General features: G+C 36.4%; 3 protein-coding genes across 3 annotated transcripts in view; 1 reads left to right on the plus strand and 2 right to left on the minus strand.

Moving 5' to 3' along the window:
- The window catches only part of gpc3 (glypican 3), a 301,002-nt gene extending 297,294 nt beyond the window's left edge, over window positions 1–3,708 (minus strand). The window contains exon 1 of the mRNA XM_056471966.1: window positions 3,215–3,708. Coding sequence (XP_056327941.1) covers window positions 3,215–3,404 — 190 coding nt within the window. The 5' untranslated portion in view covers window positions 3,405–3,708. The remainder of the gene's footprint in view (window positions 1–3,214) is intronic.
- Window positions 3,709–12,492: 8,784 nt separating this feature from the next.
- Window positions 12,493–13,431, plus strand: ccdc160 (coiled-coil domain containing 160). The gene has a single exon (XM_056471861.1). The coding sequence runs from the start codon at window positions 12,493–12,495 to the stop codon at window positions 13,429–13,431; it is 939 nt and encodes a 312-aa protein (XP_056327836.1).
- Window positions 13,432–15,282: 1,851 nt separating this feature from the next.
- On the minus strand, window positions 15,283–27,314 carry cab39l1 (calcium binding protein 39, like 1). The gene is made up of 9 exons (XM_056471710.1): window positions 27,091–27,314; window positions 25,903–26,071; window positions 25,652–25,816; window positions 25,404–25,522; window positions 24,163–24,331; window positions 23,202–23,261; window positions 23,026–23,091; window positions 22,586–22,729; window positions 15,283–18,718 (listed from the first exon to the last, which is right to left on the minus strand). Exons 2-9 carry the CDS (start codon window positions 26,017–26,019, stop codon window positions 18,527–18,529), a joined length of 1,032 nt encoding a protein of 343 aa, XP_056327685.1. The 5' UTR covers window positions 26,020–26,071; window positions 27,091–27,314; the 3' UTR covers window positions 15,283–18,526.
- Window positions 27,315–27,791: the final 477 nt, after the last annotated feature.

Raw genomic sequence — 27,791 nt, forward strand, 5'->3', positions numbered from 1 at the left:
CCTCAAACTCTCATCAGATTTAAAAAATATATATGTTTGGACTGATATCTCTATTGAAGACATTCGGTCTTTATAGGAGAAAGTTATTATGTGCCGTTCACACAACTGTTATGGCATTTTTCTCAGCAAGTGTGCCTTTTACGGTGCTTCTGGCCAACACATAAATCAATACCAAATAAGGGAGGCAAACAATTAACCTCACATACTTTCATAGTCTGACATAATACAAGGACAGCCAATTAAGGTTTCTAGCTACATATGCTGGACCCATGTGGTATCGGTTCATATAATGAATCAAAATGAATAAAGCCAAAGGCTTTGCCGCACCACTAATTACTGCACCAGGCATAAAGTCCAGAGCCTAGTGCCGCTGGGATTATCAGGACTCTACACTGCCTGCGGCACACTTCTGAAAGAAAAAAAACTCAGTTAGTCCTTTCTCTGAAGAACAATGTTTAGGTTTCAAAAAACTAGGGCTTCAAAAAGCCTTTTATTGCAGGATTGTACCCATCAGGAAATGAAGTCCCCTACCAGCTACAGATAAAAAGCACAAGCAACCCAAAACGCTTTTGAAGAAATTCTGAAAACTGCATAGCACTGCAAAAAGATGCACAACATTCATGAATGATATATCTTATGCACGCAATTCTCATAATATTTAATTTAAAATAGACCAGATACTGGATACACATTCTGGCAGTCCAATAGGACGTTTTCTTAAACTCTGATAAAGGTTAAAACGTATAAAAATTCCTCTGAGAAGGCAAATGACAGAGAATATCACTCTGTTCCTTGTCCTTAACCCAATTGCAATCCATTTAAATTGCAAATAGGAAGTCTGCAAAAAGGAACAGAACCTCTGATTAAATGGAACTCTGGGAAGGTCACTTTATATCTCCTGGAAGCAGGGATCACTCAGGGTTTAACATTCATTTACCTGCTATTTGAATCACAAGGAGTTAGAAAGACCCCAGCATTCATTTATCATGGTTGAAAATATTTTGATGAAGTAATAAAAGTAAATGATTTTTAAATAGAATACACGTTCAGAGTCTCGAAAACAATTTTAATTAAAAATGTCTAATTTTGAATGTCAATTAACTTAAGGGAACAATTAGCATAGTGATATAAGATTTATTCTATAGTCTATCTCTTTTTGAGGAAATTGCTACCACTAAGGGAAAAATGAAGATACTTGCACATAAAGCAGCCAAACAACAAAATGCAGTCACTGGGGAAAAGCAAGCTCCTTTTCAGCAGAATTTTTGTTGTGAGGGCCAAACAAACTCCATGTTTTCACCCCCCTTCCCTCCAGACTCCAGTTGAGACAGAATTAAAGCTTCAAGCAGTTAAGGGAAGATGTCAAGAAGAGAGTCAGCCATCCATCCTGTCATTCATCTCAACTCATCTATCTCCTCAGCTCTCCGCTGGGAAATGTAGCAACCTCAATAAACACACTAACACAATTCGCCTTCTCCAGTATGACAGGTAATTCACACTAGTTATGGGTAAGAGAAATACATTTACAGCTCTCCTCTGGCTCTTTCTGCAGCCACAGCTCAGAACTGAAGATGACAATCCGGTCAAGACACTTATTTTATCTTCATACCTACTGATAGATCCGCACATCACAGGGAGTGTGAAAATAATACCACATGAAATGTGTACAGATGCAGCAATTGTTATAAATAGAACTCTATATGGCAAGTCATTTTAACATTTAGCCTGTAATGTTAGGGATCTCCTTAACCAACTGTGGTATTTTTAATTGATCAGTCTTTGTTGTATGAAGCCTGATCCTTAATTTTATGTCAGTTGTGATCACACAGGTGTCATAAGCAAAGAGTGCAATTTGTGACACAACTAAATGATCTGTTTGCAAATACATTGTAATGCACAGTGGATGAAACATAGCTCTGTTCAATACCTGACATCTAAAAGCTTTACACTCAACAGAATACAGTGCATTCTTTAAGGTACTGACACAAAGACAGTGATGCAAAACACTGGTGCCTTGACAGACATTGAAATTCCATTGTATCTGACTTTGCTGTATTGCTTTCTTTGAGCTGTCTCTAGGTGAAGTAGGATGCAGAGACTGAGCAGTCAGTTGTGTTGACAGTTTAGCAGTTTATAGTATAACTTTACAAAGTTGCATTGTTCAATTTTTAATTGAATCTCATATACAGTTGAAGTCAGAATTATTAGAAAAATTATAATTTTTCTTTCTTTTTTTAAATATTTCCCAAATGATGTTTAACTGAGCAAGGAAATTTTCACAGTATGTCTGATAATATTTTTTCTTCTGGAGAAAGTCTTATTTGTTTTATTTTGGCTAGAATAAAAGCAGTTTTTAATTTTAAAAAATTGTTTTAAAATAATTTTAACGTCAAAATTATTAGCCCCTTTAAGCATTTTTTTCGATAGTCTACAGAATAAACCATCATTATACAATGACTTGCCTAATTACCCTAACCAGCCTAGTTAACCTAATTAACCTAGTTAAGCCTTTAAATATCACTTTAAGCTGTATAGAAGCGTTTTGAAAAATATATAGTCAAATATTATTTACAGTCATCATGGCAAAGATAAAATGAATCAGTTATTGGGGGGGGGGGGGGGGGGGGCTAATAATAAACAGGGGGCTAATAATAATTCTGACTTCAACTGTATTTAGTGTCCAAGTACTAGTGAAGCTGAAATATGCTGTTGCAATGAATACAGTAGGAATAGTACACTGTTGATTTTAGTGTACAAAATTCTATACACTCAAGTAGCAGGATATAAGGATTATTTACTACAAATTAAAACTAAATGCTAAAATGGCCTGCCATAAGTATTTCATCTGATAATGGTGACATCATTTGTAGTTTAATATTAGCTGAATTCCTTTATTCGTGTCTGTTTTATGTTTTAAAGTCAGATCTAAATACTTCAAACTATTCTCAAAAACTATGAGGTTGGACAACTACACAAATTTCAGTAAGAGTCAGAATTTTAGCCCTAGAAAGGTGTCAAATTTAATCAAAACTATGTTTTCACTCAGTATTCATGAACTATTACAAATATGAAACATACAACGTGACAACATTTATGACAACAGTCCCAAGTCTTACTGAATAACAGGTAAAACTTTTAGACGTGATGTTTTAGAAAGCTTAACAAACCACACAAAACAAAAACATTACTTCAGGATCTGAATATGTTGTTTTACCTGAGACTGGCGTTTCTGGGGTCCATTTCATCCCCGGGTATAAAAACTGAAAAGACGAGCGCACTTCGCGACAGTCCAGCACCTGACTGCTCGGCCGGGAGAACGGCAGCACCAGGGCGCACAAAATCAGCGCACCGTCCAACTTCAGTCCAGGCATCATGAATCCAAATGTGCAGAAAACCAGAGACATATGGCGCAAAACAAGGCTTCCAGATGGCAGGTTTGTTTACACGCGCAAAGGAAGAAAGCGGGCTCGGTGTACGTTGCTTGAAGTGAGCAGAGAGCGATGTGCTGGACTGAGCGGCGGCATCACTGGAGTGAGGGTGAGGAGGGTCCTGTGGAGCTCTTCATCTCCACCTCATTAACAAACACAAACTTCATGCTCACAAATCAAGGTCACACTTCCCCGTGGAATGAGTGACTGCGAGATTTACACGAGTTCAGCATCATTCAGATGTAACCGATTACAGTAGTGGTCCGGGTTAGTATTGAACTCTTTTGCTGATGGTAAAGTTATGATTATGACGACAGGAGGCGCGTTATGAAGCCCGTGCCCTGCCGCGGTCATGCGCACACCGGAGACACGACCAAGTCTAAAATACTCCACACCATTTATACAGACTTTTCCGCCCCGACCTAGACTTAAATCAGGTGTCGAGCTAATTTAATTGTCTAAAAAGTTACATTTGATAATTTTACCGGCTGGTGATTGAATATTCTGATTATGTCTGCATTACAGGTGGCTAACAAATTTATATTTGACAATTAATTTGAATATGCAGTGCAAACCAACATTTGTCTTTTTTTGTGATATGCTGCCATCTGGTGTTGGTAAATGTCATTGCTAGGTACACTCGTTAAATATATCTGAAATCAATTTCATTCAGGGAGATGCAAGGGAGAATAAAATAACTTTGTAATTTTATTAAACAGTCTGAGGCACAGATACGTATACAAAAGGAACAAACGCAGGTAATGGAATCTAGCGGATTACAGATGGATACCGTGCAATTTTTATTGAAGATTTTTTACCACTATTAAAATTGCAGAGTCATCCACCCGAAAACAGCAAGACAAAAAATTGCATTAAAAATAAAAAGAAACATTCAAGTACATTTTACATATAATTTTTGTGATGTAGCATTATTAAAAGCAATTATCACTTACTACTGTACACAGAAAATCATGCAGCTTTTTTCTTACTATAATATAGTGTCATATAATTATGGCATCTCAAAAAGCTTTTATTTCCAAAAAAGCTTCTGCATTAAACTTCTTTCATTTGCTTGACTAAAAATATAATCTTGATTGTAGAAGTGGTTTGTCCCTGGCGCAGCGAGTTTTGCATGGATTTGCACAGCATGCTGTAATAAGGCTGGATGCAATCCTGCAAAACTCACCCCAGATAACAGGGATTTTCCATAAGCAGCATCTAGTGCAGCTCCGCAGTGACAGGCATAAGGCGTCCGGCAATACTTGAAGTGCAGACATTGCAGTAGATCCACTGGCACTACCTGCACTGTGAGCACTTTGGAACTGCCAGGACAAACTCAACACAGATCATAAAAAGTATAATTAAAAACAAAACAATAATAATTGATAAAACAGGAACTGCATGTTGATGATAGGATGTTTGCTTCCACGTGCTGAATATATAGCTACTCCTGCCAAAAGGAGCATCTAGCGCAGTAGATACTAGACTACTTCACTAACTACACAAGATGCACCTTAGCAGGAAGGCCATAATATAATGTTTTTTTTTCTTTTCTTGAAGAACACAATGGAATTGCTTTATTAGTCATCCTTGCACCTAAAGGGGGGGAAAGAAAAAAAAGATTAACAATCTTATTACATGCTTGCATGGCTCAAACACATAATAAATTCACTGACATAATGAATACATCTGTTAAGTTTACAAAACGGATGCCCCAATTAAGCAGTCAAATATTTAACTCGTTTTGTTCTGAAATTTAATTGTAAATAGATAATAATATAAAAATGCTGCAGGTTTGAAACTCGAACAAGTTTTTAAGTTAAATTCTTCAATGTAGTTTTGAGTCTGGCTGAACGTCAGTTTCTGGTGATTGGCGCGCTTTGCTCGTGTTTCACAGGGTCTCTCAAAATGGAGGATCTTCAACTGAAGACAAGCTCAACTAGTAGGAAGACCCTCACTACTCTTTTATATGCTAATTAGCCCAATTAAATCCAACACTAACTCTCAGAATGGTCTACTCATTACTTAAGCACCTTCAAATGTAGCTTTCTTCACGCTGCGTTTGTTTGATTTTTAATAGCATTTATGCGTTTAGAGCCTACAAAATATGCTAAATTTCGCGCTATTTTGAATAACAGGCGTTCAGGACAGAGGGAAAAGGCAACAGTTGAATATTCGTCTGTGAGGTCGAATCCGCAAACATTAACTAGGCCTTGAGGTCGGTGCCCGATCTTTCTGCTTGTGTGGCCCACGAGCTCTCCTTTCGGAAGCTGCTGTTTAATCGACGGCGAACCCTTTAATGATATAACATGGTTATTACGCTACAATTTAAGCAAAGCAGCTGAAAAGCATGTGTTTACACAAGAGTGGGTGTTTTCAACAGGAAACGAACTCCTAGTATCCATAAGCGCAGACAAAAACAACAAAACTGAGTTAAGTGTGAGGAAAAATGAAGAGGTTAAACGACGGAGCAACAAGCTTTTCATAGAACATTCAGCTTTAAAAGTAGTTTTAAATTCATCTATAGTTTCTCACTTGAGTTTGGGTTTCGGTTGACCCTTTCTATAGAGAAGAGCACGTGAAATTCACTAATGCTGTCGAGTATATAAGTATGGGTTTAAAACACAAACAGCACTACATCTCGAAACACAACGTCTACAACATTTTAAAGCTTTAACTTCGCAGGTTTGTAATCTGTATAATTATTAAGCTTTAGAGACATTTAAAAACATGGTCCAGATTTACTCAGAAAGGTAACTTTAGTGCATTAACTTGCCTCGCGCAAACTGTTAGTAACATAGGTTAAATATTAATCAGCAAATCGTGTAAAGACAGGCGAAATTGTTTCATTTCCTTTCCAAAACAACCGGAACACTTAACAAAACCACACAGATGAAACATATCTCAGATAAACTCGCAGTAAACTGGTAATATTAGTTATGCCATTTAAAAAACGAGTTTCACTTACATGTACTTACTTAAGACAACCAAACACCTCCAAATATAATATCTAAGCGCTCAAGAGTCCATTAATTGATCCATCTCTCCTACATTGTCTGTTAGCTCCCCAGCTGCTCCACACACACAGACACACACACAAAACTCTGTCCCACCGACAAACACTGTCAAAATTGAAAAGTTTCCAATCACTTCTCGCCACAACACAGACCCAAGGCTGATCTCTGTTCACGACGCCAAGTAGTTGTAGCTTTCACACGCGTTTCAGGCCTCGGTGGAAATTAAACTAGCGCGTAACCTCCGAGTTGTTTGGGATCATCAGGTTGGAGAAGGTTTACGAAAGAGGCGCGAACGTCTCGTCATGTGATGATGGGCCTCGAGCCTCCTCCTCCTTCCCTAACACAACTCACTCAATCCCCCCACGACTCATATCCGCTCTCCTATATCACATTTACCACTTTACCATCAGTTGCCTAAAGGAATGATAAAATAATTACACTATTTCATGGAATAAAGTGTTTATAGTATGTTAACGTTCCCCTTGACGAGGCTTTATTTACCTAAAGGCATGGTTTAGCCAAAAAAGGAAAGCGTAGCCACTTGCTAGTCATTTTGTTCACCCTCAGGTGTTTCCAAACCTTAATGTATTTCTTGTATTGACCACAAAGTATGTTTTCAAGAAAGCTGAAAACTTCCAGGAGAAAAAAGTACTATTGGTATGTGTCCAGCTTTCTTCAATATCTATTTTCTGTTTAACACAAGAATGTCAAACAGGTTTGAAACAAGTGGGAGTAAATGATGACAGAATATTTAGTTTGGCGTGAACTAGCACTTTAAACTTAACTCACAAGCACATAGAGGAGAATACAACACTTCTGAGAGGGAAATTTCCCAATTTTGGACCAATGTTTTTCTTGAAATGTAAATTTAAAGTGGGTTAACACATTTAAAACATAAATACAACACATTTTGTCATTGCATTGTGCAAAAACATCATTTACAGCTGATGAATATAATGAAATCGTCCACGTACCTGATCATGAAGTTTTATCTTGAAGGTTTCAATACCTTACTGCGCAGATGTTTCATGTTCAACCCATATCACCACTCCAGATAGACAACAAAATGTTATGTCATGCATGTAATTGTAGAGCATCCCTTTTTTTCTTGTTGGGGGTGGGGGTGAAGGAAAGTCCGCTCAAAATCCCTCTAAAAAATGTGCCTTGGCTGTAAAAATAACTGCTCATCAAAACCAGTGGGAATCTTGCAAATGCAAATCTCACGACATTAGCTTACACTTCATCAAAAAAAGTTTCCTAAATATAGTTATGAGTGTTGGACGCTGTCGTTTGGCTTTATGGGAATAAATCCTATGGTCAGTGAGAGGCAGAAGGCTTTGTTGACCTCTGACCTCAGTTCCCTCAACCCCCACTATACTCCACAGTGTGTTGTATGCGCACCATTGTATTAGACTTCAAAGAGCATTTCCCTCAGCATTCCCGCGTCATTTTATCTGCCACTTCATCTTGTGCTTATTTGTCGAGTTTGCTTGCAAAATAAGTTGTAGATGTAAATACATTTTCAAACTGTTTATTGCAAAGACCATGTAGAGACAGGTTTCTAAACTGATTTTATCTGAAAATATCTGGAAGTTGCCGCTCTCTTCTTTAAATAGTAGGAAACTAGGAGTGTCCTTTTGAACTTTAACCTACTTTTCCCTTCTCCACAAGACACAAAGAAAATGATCAGTGTGAAAAAGGATAGGGTGTATGCATTTACTTGTTAGTCAGCAACTGCTAGAGTATACTATATTAAAGAAACACTGACTAAATTGTCTGAGGAAAACAAACTAAATCAAAAAGGTTTTTTTCATTGTGAATCTTTTAAAATTATGACAGTAAATTATAATTATAGTATAAAACTGAATAACGGCAATTTTCATTCATTCATTTTCTTTTCGGCTTAGTCCCTTTATTAATCAGGGGTCGCCACAGCGCAATGAACCGCCAACTTTTCCAGCAAATGTTTTACACAGGGGATGCCCTTCCAACTGCAACTAATCACTGCAAAACATCCATACTCACACATACGGACAATTTAGCCTACCCAGTTCATGTATAGCGCATGTGTTTGGACTGTGGGGCAAACCAGAGCACCCGGAGGAAACCCACGCCAACACGGGGAGAACATGCAAAATCAGAAATACCAACTGACCCAGTCGGTACTCGAACCAAGGACTTTTTTACTGTGAGGCGATTGTGATATCCATGGCGCCATCGTGACATCATTAACTGCAATTTATTTTATAAAAAGGCACTACAAATGTCTCATTAAAGGCTATATAAGGTGGAACTTTTAGCTTTTGTACTATTGAAAACCACCCTGGGGATGGCTTTACTTTTCTGTGTAAAGATCTTTTGTATTAGTACCAGGAGTTAGTTGAAATATGGTCTTATATGCATGTCTAATAATAAAACTTCAACAATTTCCCAAAAGATATAATGCAGCTCAAGAAAACAATTAACATTTAAATCAGAGATGCCCAAACTAGGACCCGGGGGCCAAAGTTGGCTCATGGTAACCTTTAATTTGGCCTACTATCCCATCTGAGAAGAGAGAGAGAATTTTTGGAAGGGTTGGGGTTAAAACCTTTAATACACATTGTCATTTCTAATTTAACGTATTCACTGGTTTATTTTGTTTTTAAGCTACAAAAAAAAAACAAGTGTTTCAATTAAATTATGCAAATTAATAAATTTTTTTATAAACATACTGTTGCTCAACATATAGACTACAATTCAGAGGTGCTTAGTGAGCAAATCAAGGTAAAGGCAGCTTGGCTAGTGTAATCGGCTTTAAACTCCATTGTGCTATAAATAGAATTATGTTTTCATTATAATAGGCCATTATAAAATGTAAAATAATATATTATGCATTAGTTAATATGATTAAAGTAATGTTTTCTATTTATTTTGAAATATTAATAATAATTAATTATTCATTGCAACTCTGTAATACAGTTGGATATACTGTACATATCTTCGGCCCACTGCCATAATTCAAGTTTGGTTTTTGGCCCTTTATAAGAAAAGGTTTGGACACCTCTGATTTAAATTAAACAAATAAACATTTAAATTCTGATAATGTTTTCAAATATATACTAGATATAACCTAAAATAATTATTTTATATGTTCACGATTCACATTATTACAGAGATGCCCAAACTAATGCCTGCAGTCTAAAGTTGGCTCAAGTTAACCTTTGATTTGGCCCACCATCCAGTTTGAGAGGCGACTCATGGGAGGGTTTGGAGAAAATTCCCTTTTACTGAGATGGTCATTTCCAATATAACATAGCTTTTTTTGATTGTTTTATTCCTGAGCTACAAAAAGCCAACTTAAAATTAAATGTTTCAATTAGATGATGTAAATTAATCTGTTTCTTCAAAAATACTGTTAACACTGTCAGTCTACACTTGCTTGTTCAAACTGCTTATTTAAAATGAGCTGAAACAACACAATTCTTGATATTTAATTTGGACAACTTAATTTTTGTATGTTCAATCCACAAGTGTTAAGTTAACTTAATCAATTTGTGTTGGGACAACATGAATGAATTGTGTGGAACCCTGCATTTGTTACAGTGTATGGACAGAGAACAATGTCGAAGACATTAGTGAGACGTTAAATCAAGGCAAAAACAGGTGCAGCTTGACTCGTTTATTCAGCGTTGAACTCCATTCTGTTATAAATGTAATTGTTTTTGTTTTTACTGTTATAAATGTATTATTATTGGGCGTCACGGTGGCGCAGTGAGTAGCACGATCACCTCACAGCAAGAAGGTTGCTGGTTCGAGCCTCAGCTGGTTCACTTGGCATTTTTGTGTGGAGTTTGCATGTTCCCTCTGTGTTTGCGTGGTTTTCCTCCTGTTTCCCACAGTCCAAAGACATGCACTATAGGTGAATTGGGTAGGCTAAATTGTCCTAGTGTATGTGTGTGAATGGCTGTGATAATCTGTGGCAACCCCAGATTATTAAATGGACTAAGCCGAAAAGAAAATGAATAATTGAAATGTATTATTAAAAATACTTCATTAGTTAATATAAAACAATGATTTATAGTTATTTTTAAATATTATTAAATACCCATAGCAACTTTAATACAGTTTGGTATGTTTCCCTTCGGCCCACAGCCCTCAATCACGTTTGCTTTTTAGCACTTCATAAGAAAGTTTGGGTTCCCCTGCGATATAATGTGTAATAACTTAATAAAAACACACGCTGGAATAATAATGTTTAATTCACATTCTTATCATGTGCTTATTTACATTTTGGGATTTTGAGAAAATTATATCCCCATATAATTTTTAGGCTAAATACCTCAAAACTATAATGAATGAATTAATTAATAATGAATTATAAAAATCACAATACATGTATTAATCAAATGTCCAGAGTAGGTTTCAGAAGTAATATCATTAGCTCTCAGACACTGACATGAATAGAAAGTGCTAAAATAAGGAATTAATATAGGCTTTTGTGGCTAAAGGCAAATAAACATTGCACTTGTTGCTAATACTCTCACCGGCCACTTTATTAGGTATACCTGTCCAACTGTTCGTTTTGTTGTAATTTGTATTTAGCACAATGAATTTAGGCAAGTAGATATGGTTAAGAAGATTTGCTGTAGTTCAAAGCGAGCATCAGAATGGTGAAGAAAGATGATTTAAGTGACTTTGAATGCGGCATGCTTGTTGGTGCCAGACGAGCTGGCCTGAGTATTTCAGAAACTGCTGATCTACTTGGATTTTCACACACAACCATCTCTAGGGTTTATAGAGAATGGCCTGAAAAAGAGAAAATATCCAGTGAGCGGCAGTTCTGTGGGCAAAAATGCCTTGTTGATGCCAGAGATCAGAGGAGAATGGCCAGACTGCTTCAAGCTGATAGAAAAGCAATAGTAACTCAAATAACCAATCGTTACAACAGAGATATGCAGAAGAGCCTCTCTGAATTCACAGCACGTCAAACCTTGAGGCGGATGGGCTACAACAGCAGAAGACCACACCGGGTGCCACTCCTGTCAGCTAAGAACAGGAAATGGAGGCTACATTTCGCACAGACTCCCCAAAATTGGACTATAGAAGATTAGGAAAACATTATCTGGTCTGATGAGTTTCGATTTCTGCTGCGACATTCAGATGGTACGGTCAGAATTTGGTGCCAACAACATGAAAGCATGAATTCATCTTGCCTTGTATCAAAGGTTCAGGCTGCTAGTGGTGGTGTAATGGTGTAGTTTATATTTTCTGGAACACTTTGGGCCCTTTAGTACCATTTGAGCATCGTGTCAATGCCACAGCCTACCTGAGTATTGTTGCTGACCATGTCCATCCCTTTATGACCACAGTGTACCCATCTTCTGATGGCTACTTCCAGCAGGATAACACGCCATGTCATGAAGCACAAATCATCTCAGACTGGTTTCTTGAACATGACAATAAGTTCACTGTACTCAAATGGCCTCCGCAATCACCAGGTCTCAATCCAATAGAGCACCTTTGGGATGTGGTGGAATGGGAGATTAACATCATGGATGTGCAGCCGACAAATCTGCAGCAACTATGTGATGCTATCATGCCAATATGGACCAAAATCTCTGAGGAATATTTCCAGTACCTTGTTGAATCTATGCCATGAAGGATTAAGGCAGTTCTGAGAGCAAAAGGGGTTTTAACCCGGTACTAGTAAGGTGTACCTAATAAACTGTCCGGTAAGTTTAGCGTGTAAATAGACAACTGGATGCGCAATATTAAACTCAACCAGCAGGGGGCGCAACCCGCTTGTTGAGTTCTAATCTCGGATAGTAAACAGGAAGTTGTTTTCACTGAACACGGCGCTGATGTTGTAAGTACGAATGCTATTTCTGTAGTCTCGAATATCGAAACCTTTAGAGATTTCATAATTTCATTTGTTTTTAACTCTGAATATGCTTGGTCACTGAAAGCCCTTTTCAGACTAGCGTATGAAAACATTGTGCACTTGAAATACGCGGTTCTTTGATGTTCTTACTTTAATAACCCTCGCATTTGAATGAATGAGGACCATGGAAATCACTGAAAAGATCACTGAATGTGAGTCCAGCTCCAGAGATGATCATCACTGGGTGGAGAAACTCTTCCCTCCTCGATTCACTTTCCAAAGCTTGCTGGAAAGCCAGACAAACACTAATGAACAAGACAACAGTTCAATGAAACCATCATCATCATCATCATCATCATCATCATCTGACTCCACAGACAGGGCTGAATCCCAGAGGAGCCGCAGAAGACAGATCTACCTGAGAGCTTTGAAGGAAGTCCAACACACTGAGCGGACGCTAAGGACAGAGACCTTAGCCAGGAGAATTATCAGACATGAGCAGCCTGAACAAGAAGGAGCAAACTCTGACCAGACTGACATTGAGAGATGCATTTGGACTGAGAGAGACATCAGCAAACTACGGAGTGGTTTGGAAGAAGTGGAGGGGGACAGATGGCGAATAAAGCAACAGCTCAGTTATACAGAAGACCAGCTTAAGGCAGAACATGAGCAAAGGGTGAAGCTACAAGGCCTGGTGGAGAAGCTGGAGGAACAGTTAAGCCTCTCCAAAAAAAGGGCTGCACGTCAGGCCCTCGTGATAAATGATCTCAAGTCAGAGAGCCAAAAAATGAACGCTCAGTTACGTAAGCTGACTCTAGAGGTCAGGGAAAAGGAGGAAGAGGCGGACAGGTGGAAGACAATTCTGAAACAAGCCAAAGAGGACATGCAGCAGAGTGTACAGGAGCGCTCCAAACTCGCTTGGGAACTGGAAGGAGTGCGAGCGCAATGGAAGTGTGAAGGAGAACGGATGGAAAAAGCAGCTTGGATAGAAAATGAGGCTGTGCTCTTGAGGCTTCAGAAGGAGCTCGAGCAGGCCAGAGCAGATATGCATGCAGAGAAAGAGAGTCACAAGCGGAGCCTAACAGCGCTTCAGATTTTACGCAAACATTACAGCAACAAATAGATACCAGAGAAAACACAGTTGAAGTCTAGATTATTTTTTTCTTTTTAAATATTTCCCAAATAACGTTTAACAGAGCAAGCATGTTTCCACAGTATTTCTTATAATATTTCTTCTGTTTTATTTCAGCTAGAAGGAAAGCAGTTCTTAATTTTAGAAACTATTTTAAGGTCAAAATAATTAAAGAGTATATACAGGAATCAGAGAGTGAAATTCAATACCTTTTAAGACCTTTTTAAAGACTCTTTCCATATATTTTAAGACCTTATAACCACCTTTTAAACCAGAAACACTGGCGAGATTTTAATTTGAAGTATATTTACTAAATATTATTGTAAGAAATTAATCCAAAACTAAAACATGATTGATATACTGAATATGAATCTATTTAATCTAGCTAATTCAGCAGGTTGGCGCCTATAGAACTGCAGAAATAATAGTGTTGCCTTGATTACCGCAGTAAACAAAGCAGCATGATGTCAAGTCTAGTAGGATTTCATTGATCTCATAAACTACACAGCATCCTTATATTTGCAGATTAAATTCAGGCAAACTTTAGCGTACACTATACATCGCATTATCAAAAATAATATAAAACGTAATACCTTGCAAAATAGCATTTAAGACATTTAATACTTTTTAAAAGCCTTACATTTCTCAAAGTTGATTTATTAACTTTAAGACCCTGTGGACACCCCATATTAGCCCCCTTAAGTAATATTTTCCAATTGTCTACAGCATAAACCATCATAATATGATAATTTACCTTGTTAATCTGTATAGTTAAGCTTTAATTTGTACTTTAAGCTGTTTTGAAAAAAAATACTAAATTATTATTTACTGTCATCATGGCAAAGATAAAGTTTTCAATTGTTAAAAATTAGTTATTAAAACTATAATATTTAGAAATGTGTTAATTTTTTTTCCGTTAAACAGAAATTGTGGGAAAAATATACATGGAGGCTAATAATTCAGACTTCAACCGAAAAGGAGTTAAAAATGAAGCTGCTTAAATCTTTGAAGGGCTTAACCCCTTCGGACACTGTGTCTGTTATAATGAACATCACGTTTTTTGTAGTTCCTGAGCATTTCATCTAATTTAAAGCCTGCAGACCATGGGAGAGGACGATTGTCATCCAATCAAATGGCGGTATAAGGCTCGGCATGTTGTAATTTAAAAAAAAAAAAATCCACTACACTGAAAAGCAGCATGGAATCACTCCGGACACAGACGTAAGCCACTTATACAATGTTTTTATTTAGATTTATTGGTATGTTTGCCAACATTTCATAGATTGTGTGTTAAAAAAAGCAGAATTGCACGCACGAATTAAAGTTTACATTTTTTCGTAACATTGCATTAGCATTGCTTTAGATTAGGATATTTTCAAATATGTGTGCACATTAGGATGGACAATGGGTTCAAGATCTGTTGAAATTTAATCTCCAATAATGCTGATTGAACTTTTTATATATAAAAAAAACCTATATCGATGTACTAATTCATTGCTGAAACAATTTTATATGCAGAATATACAGATCTTGAAGTTCTTGAGCATATAGCAGATGGAAATATATCAGATGTGGCATTATGTGGAGTGTTGAGGAAGATGAAGATACAATTTTTTTATAAACAAGATGCAATCTACACAATAAAAACCTCAAAATTAAAGTAAAAAATGTTACAATGGTAATGTTTGTAATTGTCAAAATAAATTTCAAGATTATACCAGCAATCATGTATGGTTTTTTGTAGATAAAATGTTCGGTAAATATAACTGTTCTGACCTGATGTCCATTGAAATAAAATAAAAATATATATACACACACACACATGTATACATATACACACACTTAAAGGGTGTTGAATTTTTATTATTATTTGGTCTCATTTATAGGAGCCTCAAGAACTGTAAAAACATACTTTTACATGTTTCAGAAACTTGGAACATAATTCGGGTCTGAAGGGGTTAAATAAAAACAAAAATCATGTTGAAATCGCGCACACACAAGAAGTGCTGTTGTTTGTTTAATTTCCAATATGCTTCCACACTTACTCGTCTTTTTAAAATAAAACTTTATGTACATGTATAGTCCTCTCCCAGTGGAAAACAGAACAGAAAACTCGTAGGAAAATGAGTGAAAAACAGTGAAAAGCATAGCAAACATCAGTCAAAACTGCAAATAATAAAGGTATATGTAATGCACCGTAATAACTTATCAAAGATTAAACATTATTTGGAATCTCTTTGTCCTCAGAGATCATTATCACTGCATGGAGAATCTGAAGGCTCAAAGCTTCAACAAGCTTAAGGACAAAACCTCCTTTAAAACCCTGTCAGCGGAATAATCACATTTGGCTGAACACCCATTCTTGTACTTGTGGTATCAAGTGACATTTAATGAAATGGTGGAAATATTTGGTTATAGATAGCTGTAGATATTTTTTAAGGGGGGTGGGGGGGTGAATCAGTCTAAGCCACCGTTTAACACAAAGGCCTTGCAATTTTCATAAACATTTTTATAAAAGCAAAAGAAAGGCAGCTCTGAAGGTTTTCCCCCTTTCTCTCCAAAATACAAATGAAGTTCCGCATGCACAAGTCAGACTTTCAAAAAAAATGAAAAAAATGTTTGGTTTTTTAGCTTCTGGCGATGAGCTGACTGAAAAGAAATGTCAAAGCAGAAGCAAACATTTGCATTCATTCATTAAAAACATTTTAGAGTGAAACTGTGGCTCATTTAAAAAGCACAGTGAGTAACATTCTATGTACCCATTAGCAAACTGCAAAGATTCAATCGTTTCCCTTGAAGGTCCTATTCAGCATTGCAAGACCACAACTGTGGCATGTTGTAAGGTCTTATTTAGGCTTGCATAATTCAACTACCACTCTAAATCTACAATACCAGAAACTTTACAATAAGGTTTGGTTTGATTTGCTAGCATTAAAATGGATAGTTCACCCCCCAAAAAAATATGTACTCACCCTCCACCGGTTCCAAAACTGTTGAAAGGATAAGATTTTAAAGAAATGTATAAAACTGGTAGCCACCGACTTCCATAGTATTTTGTTTCCTACTATGGATGTCAATGGTTACCAGTTTCCAAACTATATTGCTTTAAACAGAAACAAATATCACAAAAGGTTTGAACCACTTAAGGGTAAGTAAAATAGACATTTTTAGGTGAATTAATGCCTTTTAAATAATTTTAATTGCACACTTTGTTCATTATCAATTCATAATACAAACTAATGTTAATTTATGCAACTTGAAACATGAATAAAATCTATGACCTTACTGCAATGTGTTACTTCAATATGAATTTAATCAAAGCTGGGGGGGAAAACAGCACTTATGAATTTAAAACCTATGAGGTATATAAGAAAGGAACTTTTGTGCAAACAGAGTACATAAAACATATTCAACTCGGAGTATAAAGACTAATGGTGGAACCTCTCAGTAGAATCCTGTTCTGCATTTCATCCAAAACGTCCAAGACGTACTGAAAAGTGCAATCCATAGTTGTACATAGTCAGGCATCTTAAGATATAACGTGCGTTACCACGGCTTTGGCTCATTCAAGTTTGACAGTGCAGGACATGAAGAACGGCGTTAAACAGTCTTTCCTATTGCATCCATCTTTTAAAGGCTTAATTGGCTAGTCTAAACGAAGTCCATCAAAATGCAGCATGAGGAAAGTCACAACATGCTTCAGCTTTTTACATCTCTTCAGTGTTACAGTGCGTGTGTGGAGGTTATCATGTCTTGCACTGTAATTGTGTACCATGTTTTTCCACTTGAGTTCATTTCACAGTTTATTTTAAATGCAGAGTTCACCTCAAAATTAAAATTTGATGTTAATTTACTTGCCTTTAAAGGCATCCAAGATGTTGGCGACTTTTTTTGCTCAAACTGTGATCATAAATGAATCATAAAATGCAAGTCAACAGCTACCAGTACGTTAGGAGTCAAAAAACCTATAGAGGCAAAACGCTGTTAAGGTTTCTCTTTTTAGGCTCTAAACATGCAAACAGCCTTTGATTTGCATTTTGTGAAATCAAATAAGGATCATGGTTTAAACTAAAATGCTTCTTTAACATTCTAATGGAAAAAGGGGTCACCTTTATCTTGGATTACCTGGGGGTTAGTAAATTACTAAATTTTGGGGTGAACCTCTCTTTAACTGAGAAAAACAAATCTTTAAATGAGTACAACCTTTTCAATTATTTCACAATGTTTTAATAGTTTAAAATGAAACTAGTCCTCCTAAGGTGTTAACCCAAGCAAAAGCAGAATAATACTACAAATCCAAGGTTATAGATAAATAAATGTAATATAAGACCCAGAATGACCAAACTTTTTAAATAAGGCACCCAGTTAAAAATGGAAATGGAGTGCAGCATGACCACTGAACTCCACGGGCTATTTTTCCTCAAAGATAAGGTTTTGCTGAACCACATGACATTTTCTGGCTATTATAATGCTTTTTATGTCCTTTAACTAGTTTAAATGTGAGAATGTCCCATTGAATTGGTGTTAGTCTGCTGGAAAGATGGCCCCATACTCTACTGTATTTATGACCTACTATTTTTACTTTGTGTGTTCATTAACATTTGGTTTTCTTGTTGCAAGATTAAGAACTGGCACTAATGGCCAACCTGAAGCAAAGCTACCAGATTTAGTGCAAACATGCAAAGCCATACCTGTACCAATGTACTTTAACTTCTAAAAAAATGTTAAAAAGCCCTGAATGGATGAATTTGGATGAACTTTTTAATTTATCATATAAAGGCAAATCAATTTGACTTCCTTTGTAAGGGCAGTGCTCTAATTGTATGTAGGTTTAAATGGAGTGCTTCGGTTCCACCTGCTCCTCCTGCAGCAAAAACCTGCTGGCCCCAAATAAAGGGACAGACATGTGTTTGCACATCCTGACAGCATTTCTCAACCAGGTTATATGAAAAGATTTATTCCCAGCGATGCCTTTCTTAGTTTCGTTCTTTGACTTTCTGTTTTCCCTTCAATCCAAATCTCACCCCACATAAATCAAACCATGTCACTAGCCGAGCGCCCCGGTTCTACGCTCCACATCTTCCCATTAGGACTCCTCTGCTGGTGCGGGCCGTTTGAGGTCTCGGATCTGCTTAATGAGATAGTTCTTCTCATCGCAGAACTGCTCGTCTTCAGAACGGTCCGTTTGAAAGTGGCTCAGGAATTCCACCAGCTTAGACTGATTCTTGAGGAGGATGTCCAGCACAGGCTGCGTCTTATTGGGGTTTGCCACAAACACCTAAGAAGAAACATAATATAGAAATCTTTAAAAAGTGCATTTCGGTCGGCGCCAATAGCCTAGTGGTTAAGTGCACCAACATATCAAGGTGCTCATGGCGACCTGAGTTCGATTCCCAACTAGAGGTCCTTTGCTGACCCTTCCCCTCTCTCTGCTCCCAATACTTTCCTGTCTGTATCCTCCACTGTCCTTTCCAATTAAAGGTTAAATCCCCTAAAAATTAATTATAAAAAAAATAAAAGTGCATTTTGAATCCCTAAATATATCTTCATGTGGTTTAAACTACAGCACATCTTGCATAGGCCAAATACACCTGGCAGTGGATTTACGTCAATCCACAAAAGTTTATCGTTTATCATTCATTGAAACAAAGTTTTTTGATTTACAGTACGTAGCCGTGTAGATAGGAAAAACCCAATATTTTGAAAATTATGACATTATAGGACCATTTGACCTAAAGGAAGAACCCCACATGTAACAAACGGGAACAACAACTGCTAAGTTTATTAGTGCCCTTACAACTAAATCTGGAATAAATCTGAATAAATAGGCGAGCTTGCCCCCTCGCTTATTTAAATTTATCATAACATTGCTGTAAATGTGTTGGACAACGCAAAATTCTAAAAGCATCTAACAATAAGCTATACAGAAAACTTGATAAAAATGTAACCCTTTTGAACTGTTTGCTTTTGTTGTCAATATCACAAATATGTGTACTCTTACCAGAGTGAAAAGTGACATCCCATGATGTTCTATATGTAAAATGAAGAAAACATACAGGCTGTGCTTTATGGCATCATCTTGAACTTGTGGAGAGTAGACATACGCCAATATTCAAGAATTCACATTGTGAGTGATTTAAAAGTCAAGCAAATGTTTATTATTATTATTTAAACTTTGAGAGGTATTTTAAGCATATGCAAATTACTTTTGTAGTGGTGTTCATAACATTGCAAAATGCTAGAATTGCCTTAATAGTTATTGACTAAATTATAATGGTCATTAACTTTTTCAGATGATAATCTGGCCCACTACATGCTGAAATACTGAAATTCTCTGACTTATATAGTATAGCAATAAGGCTCTTACATTAGTTAGATTTAACTAGACTCGCATCACGATGAAAACTTTCGAAAGTTTTTTTATTTCATTAAATGGAGTTAATAACTAATCAAAAGTTGTTGTATTTTTACTCAAAACTAACATAACTGATAAATCTGGCTTTTTTCTCACTGTTGAATTTAATGCTTTAACTTTTATTAATGAGACTTACTGGTCAAGTGTTACCTATTGTGCTTTTGCAGTTTAATTTGGTTGAAATATTTGTTTACTCTAAACACAAAGCAACTTAAAAAAATCTATTTTGTTATTATACCTATAAATTTACTTATTTTGCAGCTTAGGTCAATATTGTTTATAGTACCATATATGGTGATAAAAAATAAATTAATTAATTTAAAAGAAACTTAGGCAATTTAATGGCAACAAGAAAATGTGATACCGGCAGAAGCCTAGTGGTGAGCATTGCAAAAATGGGCTACTTTAGGCAGTGATTTCTCCTTTTTGTTGCTAAGTGAAACATTCACAAGTATATGTTAGTCTTTTATTTGTGGTTAATTTACATAAATGAATAAATGGATTCTCTCAAAAGACGCATTACAGGCTGCGATTGTTTGCACATGTAAAAATAAACTACCAGTGAAGATGTATCAACAGTTACACACATCATATATAACTGATAAATCTGGCTTTTTCCTCACTGTTGATTTTAATGCTTTAACTTTTATAAATAAGATTTAACGGTCAAGTATTACCTATTGTACTTTATCTATCGATCTATCTATCTATCTATCTATATAAAAATAAGCAGTCCTATTAAGCCAGTATGCAACTTAAGCAGATATGCAATAGCATCATGTTTGCAGGTCCTGTAGCTGCAGTGGCTTGTCCCAACATCAATTTAGTCAGAAAAGAAAACATTAAAAGTGCCGTAGGGGATTTGCCAAAATGCTATGCGTTAGCATAATATCTTTGAAACACAGTCCCACCCCTGCTGCCAAAGCCACGCCTCCTGAAATTACGAACACGCACACATTAAAGAGGACACCACACAAAACACTAGATCATGTCATTCACCAGTTAGAAAACTTTATAGTATTTTATAATACTACAATTCCGAATGAAAAACTAGTATATCTAGCACGTTTTCAGTTGTGTAGCAAGCAAAGCTTGGCATATTGTGCAATATCTCCTACATGCAAGGATCGCTGGTCTCACTCTCTCAAGTACATTGTCCTAAAGTGACTACTGTATGCTTAGTGGTTGGCCGGCGGGCTGCAAGAATTACACTTATTACTAAACCATAATTACATGCTATTTCAGAATATTCAGAGTAGCATGGTGAACAATATAGGGAGCGAGTCACAGGTTGTCATTGTTCAAAAACGAACCATTATGAACACAAAAACCTCAGTAACTTCACCTCAGTAAAGCAGGCTAGGCAAAATAGCGCTATTTACTGATGTTTTGTTTTTACACTAAATTAAAACCAACATTATCGATGCTGTAAAATGTCCCTTATGAAACTGAAAATAGTCACATCAATCTTTCGCAGGAAGATTTCAGTGGCTGAACAACACTTCTGTTCATATAGCCCATTCGTAACAACACAAATCTACATCAGCTCTGCTTGACTAAAATAGTTTTAAAACAGAACATTACCTGTCTAAAAGAAATACTTCAGCCATGGTGTCATCCTTCCTCCAGCGGCCAAAAGTAACTCCAATATTGATTAAGGATTTTAAAAAGTTTTGATTCAGTATTTGCTTTTACTGCTGTCACTCTCCCATGTGCACGCACAAATGGCGGATCAGCGTGAACGTCTGCACAGACGTACAAATCTACATTTATTGACAGACAGTTTGGGCTACTTATCAGAATTCTGAAATTGTTGACCTGACAAATTTTAACTGGATGAACATTTTTTAGTTTTATACCTTATAAAAATACATTTAGATTAATTTACTTTAATCATTATTATTTGGAATGTGAAGAGACTTTCAACCAGCAAAACAAAAAATGTTTCTGAAGACAATCACCTACTGCACCAGTAAAGTAATTTTACATCGTTGTTAGATCATTTGTCCAAAAAGGAAGCACTGAAATAAACCAAATACACTTTAGTTTCTCTATACATCTCATGTTCACAAAGGAAACTTTAACAATGCTTTAACATGGTTAAAATAATGAATGTTTCCTCTCACCGATTTCTCTGCAGTTTTCTAATATGACATGCTGCACTCTACTTTCGTGTCCTTAAACACTTGTTTGAGTTGATGGCTTATAAAAGCTTAGCTATTTTTTAAGCTGGTTTACTGTGCATCTTGTCGCATAGCAGCATTTAGATAGTATTCTGTTTTTTTTTCTCAAGTCAGAAATAATAAAGAGGCAGCTTTCCGCAATAGAAAGTCAATGAAGAGCATTAGATTACTCTGATGTGGATGTGGCCTAAATGTGCTGTCTCTATCCTATGGTTCAGTGTTTGTTTACAGCACCACATATAGGTGTGGCATATGCATTACACAATTTAACCCAGTTTTCCCATTTCTATCTGATTCAGACTTTTCTTAATACCATACATGGACATGAACCCTTTAAAATTCGCAAAAGAAAAAAAAAATACAATCTTTGCATCTAGATGTAGCCCAAGTAACCGTTTACATAAAAAAAAAATTGAGGACAGAACTGTGACAGGAAAGCGGTCAGCTGTCGTGTGTGGAAAGTAATCGGAGTAGACAGAGAGAAAAGCAGACAAGTGCCTAATCCAAATATATTAAGTTACATCAAATGTTGTGCATATAAACATACCTTAAAGACGTGGAAGGCTTCGAATTGGATGTTGCGGCTGTTGTCTCTCAACATATTCATCATCAGCTTTAGGTTCTCAGCTCGACTGATGTATTTGGTCATGACTGTGAAGTTGTGTCTGTCCAGCAGTAGTTCTCCCAGGAGCTGGATATAATTTTATAGTCGGTAACAACATACGCAAACATGACAAAAAAGTAAGTGGTATGAATGAAGCCACACCACACAACATATTGCTGCTTTTATTTAACAAAGAAATGTTTGTCTTGAACCTTGTACATGGTGGTTTTATAAAAATATGTGGCCATTCGAGTTTCAAAAAAAAAAAAAAAAAGCAGAAGACTTCAAATTGTAGATCGTACATCCTAGAAGTTTAATCTTTGCCTCAAGGGTTTGAATACCTTTACTGCTTTGAATTATTGAAAACAGGACTTCATTCTCACCTTCAGAGACTGGCGCTTGGTGACATAATTTTCAGAATGCAGCAGCTTTTCATACTCTGTGAACACCTAAACACCGTTGTGACATGATTAAGCATATTTTCCACCTACAGTGTGAAGTTGAAGAGTGGAAATCTCATATCAAAAGCAGTTGCATATGAAATACTGAGTTAACTTACTCTGTCATAATGTGTCTCCAAGAAATCAGCACACATGATCTTGTGTCTTGTCAGGAGATCCTTAAAAAAAAAAAAAATAATTAAGTACATGCATTTGTCATTTAAGGCAAGGTAAATATACTTTTGTATGCGTTTCCATTCCTTAATTTAAAGGGATGCAGACACATGTACAAACACACAAATTGGCATTGCTTATGAAATTTGTTAGTGTCTCTAATGCATCTCTTCACTTGTGCAATTTTGTTTCTGTATAAATTTGTGTTTATAACTTCCTCTTATGTTTGTATGTTTAACTATTGTTGTCTTGTTATGTGTTAAAGGGAAGTACTTCTTAATTTCATCAAGGGTTTTTTTTTTTTTTTTTAACCCAAAAACTAAAATTCTGCCATTCTACCACACAAATTCCACCTTACTGCATGTCTGGCAAGCACACTTGAGCTTCCGTTTATCATATTTGATGTGGTATGATGCATGTTGATCTTTGTTTATATATAAACAGACATCTATGCAAATTGTGCAATCCTGCTTTCAGAAGATAAAACAGCTCTACTCATATGGACTAGTTTTACAAACTTATCGTGTCCTTTTTGAAGCGCGTTGATTACATAGAAATGCAATAGAGGGACAAATGTGAATGTGTTTGGAATTTTGTATTAATTAAAGAACCTTTTAAATTAAAGCAGAAAAAAAAGACTATACTATTGAGTCTTTTGTCACATGGATCGAAGAGTAAAAGTTGTTTTATGATGGCACAGCAGTGTTTTCGATTTTTACCTGTCTTCATAATAGATGATTTACATACCAGTAACATATTTTTTTCATAGCATTTTAAAAAGTAGCAAATTCCATTGCTACAAAAGGATGCCAATAAAAAAAATATATAAATGTTTTACAGTTTTTATTGTGCCCTCTGTGTTATCAAGAAAAAGTTTGCTAGTGAGAAAACCACAAAAAGTCATACCTTAAAAGATGCAAAAGCATCAGAGGCAATATCAAAGGTAGACATCTCCACATAGCGAAAGAAGCAGTAGAAATCTTCAGAGAACAGAACGATTCGGGCTAGAGGATCATGACGCAGACATTCCCTCAGCATCATTCCGCAGTTTAGAGCCACTTCTGGGGTTTCATAGCTGCATTCATGAAGTAAAGACAAAACATGTAAAATTCACACTTGTTTGTATGCAAATGTATAAATACAGCTAATGAAAAACGTGCCTCTGGATTTTGAGTTTCAATTTAAAAGAAAGGTTTTGTTTGCAATAGATATTCATCTTAATTTTTGTACAACACAATAATATAGTAAAAAAAAAACAATAATTAAATGAATATTTGGTGGAATAACAAATGTCATTTTGATAGTCATTTTCTACCAAAAAAAAAAAAAAAAGAGAAAGCATCATTTATAGGCATTGGGCGATAACCGGTTTCAAGGTTTACCACGGTTTGAAAAAGTCATGGTCTGAAAACCGCTAAAATTTTCATTTATACCATTACCATAAGGTACATGTAAGATTTTTAACGCGTTTTATAAACATGTTCTAAAGAAAAATCTGTGTTTTTATACTAATGAAAAGAACAGATTGATTTTAATTTAGCCTGACATGTTTAGTGTTCCAAAATATTATAAAAGTTTCCTAAAATAAAATGTATTTAGTTCAATGGGGGAAAAAGCTTTTTGTTTTTATTACCAAGATATTTAAAACTAACTTATTTTAGAGCAGTACTCACAGTACCATGAAACCTTAATATTTTTTTCCAAGGTTATCAGTGTCAGAAACTTTTACTGGCCTATGCCTAACCATTTACTTAATTTGGCAGAAAAGATTATAGGATAAAACAAAATTTTAACATTTTACTCAAACACACCTAATGCATCCAGTAAATCCAGAGAAGCTGAAAATCTTCATAAAGTTGCTTAACTTTTTGCTTAGCTGTATATAAAACACTGCCCAGAGACAAACTATTAAAAGCCACAATTCAACCATAATAAGGAACTAAAGTGTCAATAACTAGATATGTTTGTTCTGTAAAAGTCAAACATCACTGGCAGCCCAGCCACGTGAACAGGAAATGGGAAAAATTATGGTCCTAAAATAACCACTCAACCACAGTCTCCACATAACATCAATTGGAAAAGCTAGGCTAATCAATGGCTTCTGAAAGTGTTGATCCATGTCTATGTCCCGGGGTCTGGAAACTCACCCTTTCAGCAGCATAAAGAGGATTTGTGAGTGAGAAGAGATGTACTCCACAGTCGGCGTGCGAGCACCAATCTGGCGACGTACTATGTTGCTAAACAGATGCACCACATCCTTCTTTCCCTTTTGGTGAACAACACATGTTATAAAATCAAAGAGAGTAAACAGCAAATGTGTGATTAGTGCACAGAGCAAATATATCTCCAAGCAGGGTGGAAGCAGTCCAAACATTTTAAACGCAACGATATTCACCTCGAAATCAATCCTCTGTAGATTTGCTATGAGGGAAATGAGGAGGTTGGTGTTGTAGAGCTCTTGAGCAAGTTGGGCCACTGCTTCGGTCTGAGGCTCCTTGTCTCCAGTGCCACACAGCACCTCTTTCAACGACGAGAGATTTTTGGATACTTCCTCTGCAACCTACAGGAAAAACAGTGAGTTTTTCTGACTCTGAGCACAGTTTGCTAATACATTCACATTGAAATGTTGACGTTAAAAGGATTAACCTTTTCACATTTCTTGCTTTCAGATGATTCCAGCTTCTCCAAGTATGCCACATTCTCCTTCAGACTCTTCACAATCTCTGCAGGGCTCTTTTGAGACTTCCCAAATGGGAACGGCATGGCTTTGGCTGGGATGTGCGTTGGACGTGGAAGAACAATGGAAATGTCTCACCTTTAAAATTAAAACAGTATTCAATTTGGTCATTACAATAGACAAAATGTACAAAACAGAAAAAAAGGGGTTACAAAAGCACTAAGAAATGGCTTTGTACTGTCAATTTTGCTAACTACACAACTGTAAAACAATAATAAAAAGGATATGTCGGTCAAAAGTGTTCTGACATTCTTATAACAACATAGCTTGCAGATTAACTCAGATAACACAACTATTACTTTCTCATGACTACATTAATAACCAAACATTTTATAAACACACCTCGTAAAATTGCTTTTAACTGAGAATAAGTGAACCACGCGTTAAACTACGAAAACAAAATAGGTTAAGCTAAAAAAACGAGTCACTTCGATGAGCTGCTAGGCAATTTGTTCAACTCGAAAAACAGCTAATGTCCCGATGAGCTAAGCTAACCTCCACCCTGCACTTATCGATCAACACTTCTCAGGAACTCAAAATTACTCAACACAGTCACATTACTGGTTAGTATGTCACCCTTTACTATCCTAAAATTTTGGGATGAAAATAAATATAAACGTGCGCGGGGGAAATACAATTAATCTACTTTTTAAGCCTTCAGCTGGCTGGACATGTAGCCGTGTAGCTTCCTGGCTAACTGACTTCTGTCAGGCATGATCATCATGGCCAAACGAGCAAGAAGAATAACTCAAACCAGGAAACTAAGCACTTAGATAACCGATTTTGCTAATTCTTTTCATTAGTTTAACCCGTAAAAGCGATTTTAAGTCGTATGAATAAAGTTTCAGTTTGACACGCAGTTTGAGATAAACCTTTCAACTTTTTTATTACATTTTTTGACAGTTGATCATCTTGCGATTTGATCTTTTACATCAAACAGAAAAAACAAGCGACCAAGAAGAACTCGTTGAAACCAACTGAAATACGAAAATGAGTAACGTTATTCGAAGTGCGATGAAAAGAGGAAAAAATGACAGACGACATGTCAGGCTAAAGTGGATGTGTGTTAGCTGGAGCAGGCAGGCAGAGACACTCACCGCATTCACCAGACTCAAAACGTCCGATTTAAAATCCAAACACCGCGATGAGGACAAAAGTTGGATGGATCTGCGAGCAGCTAAATATAGAGCTAATAATCCAGTTCAATCTATGACGAACATAGTATTTAGCTCTCCAAAAGGAGATAAATTTGGGGCTTAGTAACTGCGATTAATTTAGGAGTGGTTCGCTACTCGTACACTCCAAGCGTCTGCCGCTTTACTTTATCAGGGAAGTTGACGATAGTTTTTGAACGCCCCCTTCTTAACTGACGTCAACTCTGACCAATCAGAACGCGAGACGGCGGCGCACACCCTGAAACAAAAATCGAACTTAATGAAGATGAATTGAGGCAACAAACCACTGCTGGATTATGGATGATGGAGCAGAGGTCAGAGTTTAGGCCTATTTCGGACAGAGGCTGCAAAGTAAGCTAAACACCAGGGTCTTGTTGCATTCAGCATGGGTTAACCACCAGGGCCGCTGGCTACTATTTTTAATTCATTAATATTAGCGTCCCAAAACATAACATTCGTCCTTTTTAGCTTACTCTTGGAGTATTGTATCCCACACACATTCATTTATGTTTTGTCTATAGTTTATTGTGTGTATTATAGTTTGTTAGCTTGTTCTATTTAGGTTTACTTTCATGTTTTTGCCAAAGTTTATTCATTCATTCATTCATTCATTTTCTTTTCAG

The sequence above is a fragment of the Danio aesculapii genome, chromosome 14 (genome assembly GCF_903798145.1).
Source record: "Danio aesculapii chromosome 14, fDanAes4.1, whole genome shotgun sequence".
Lineage (NCBI taxonomy): Eukaryota > Metazoa > Chordata > Actinopteri > Cypriniformes > Danionidae > Danio > Danio aesculapii.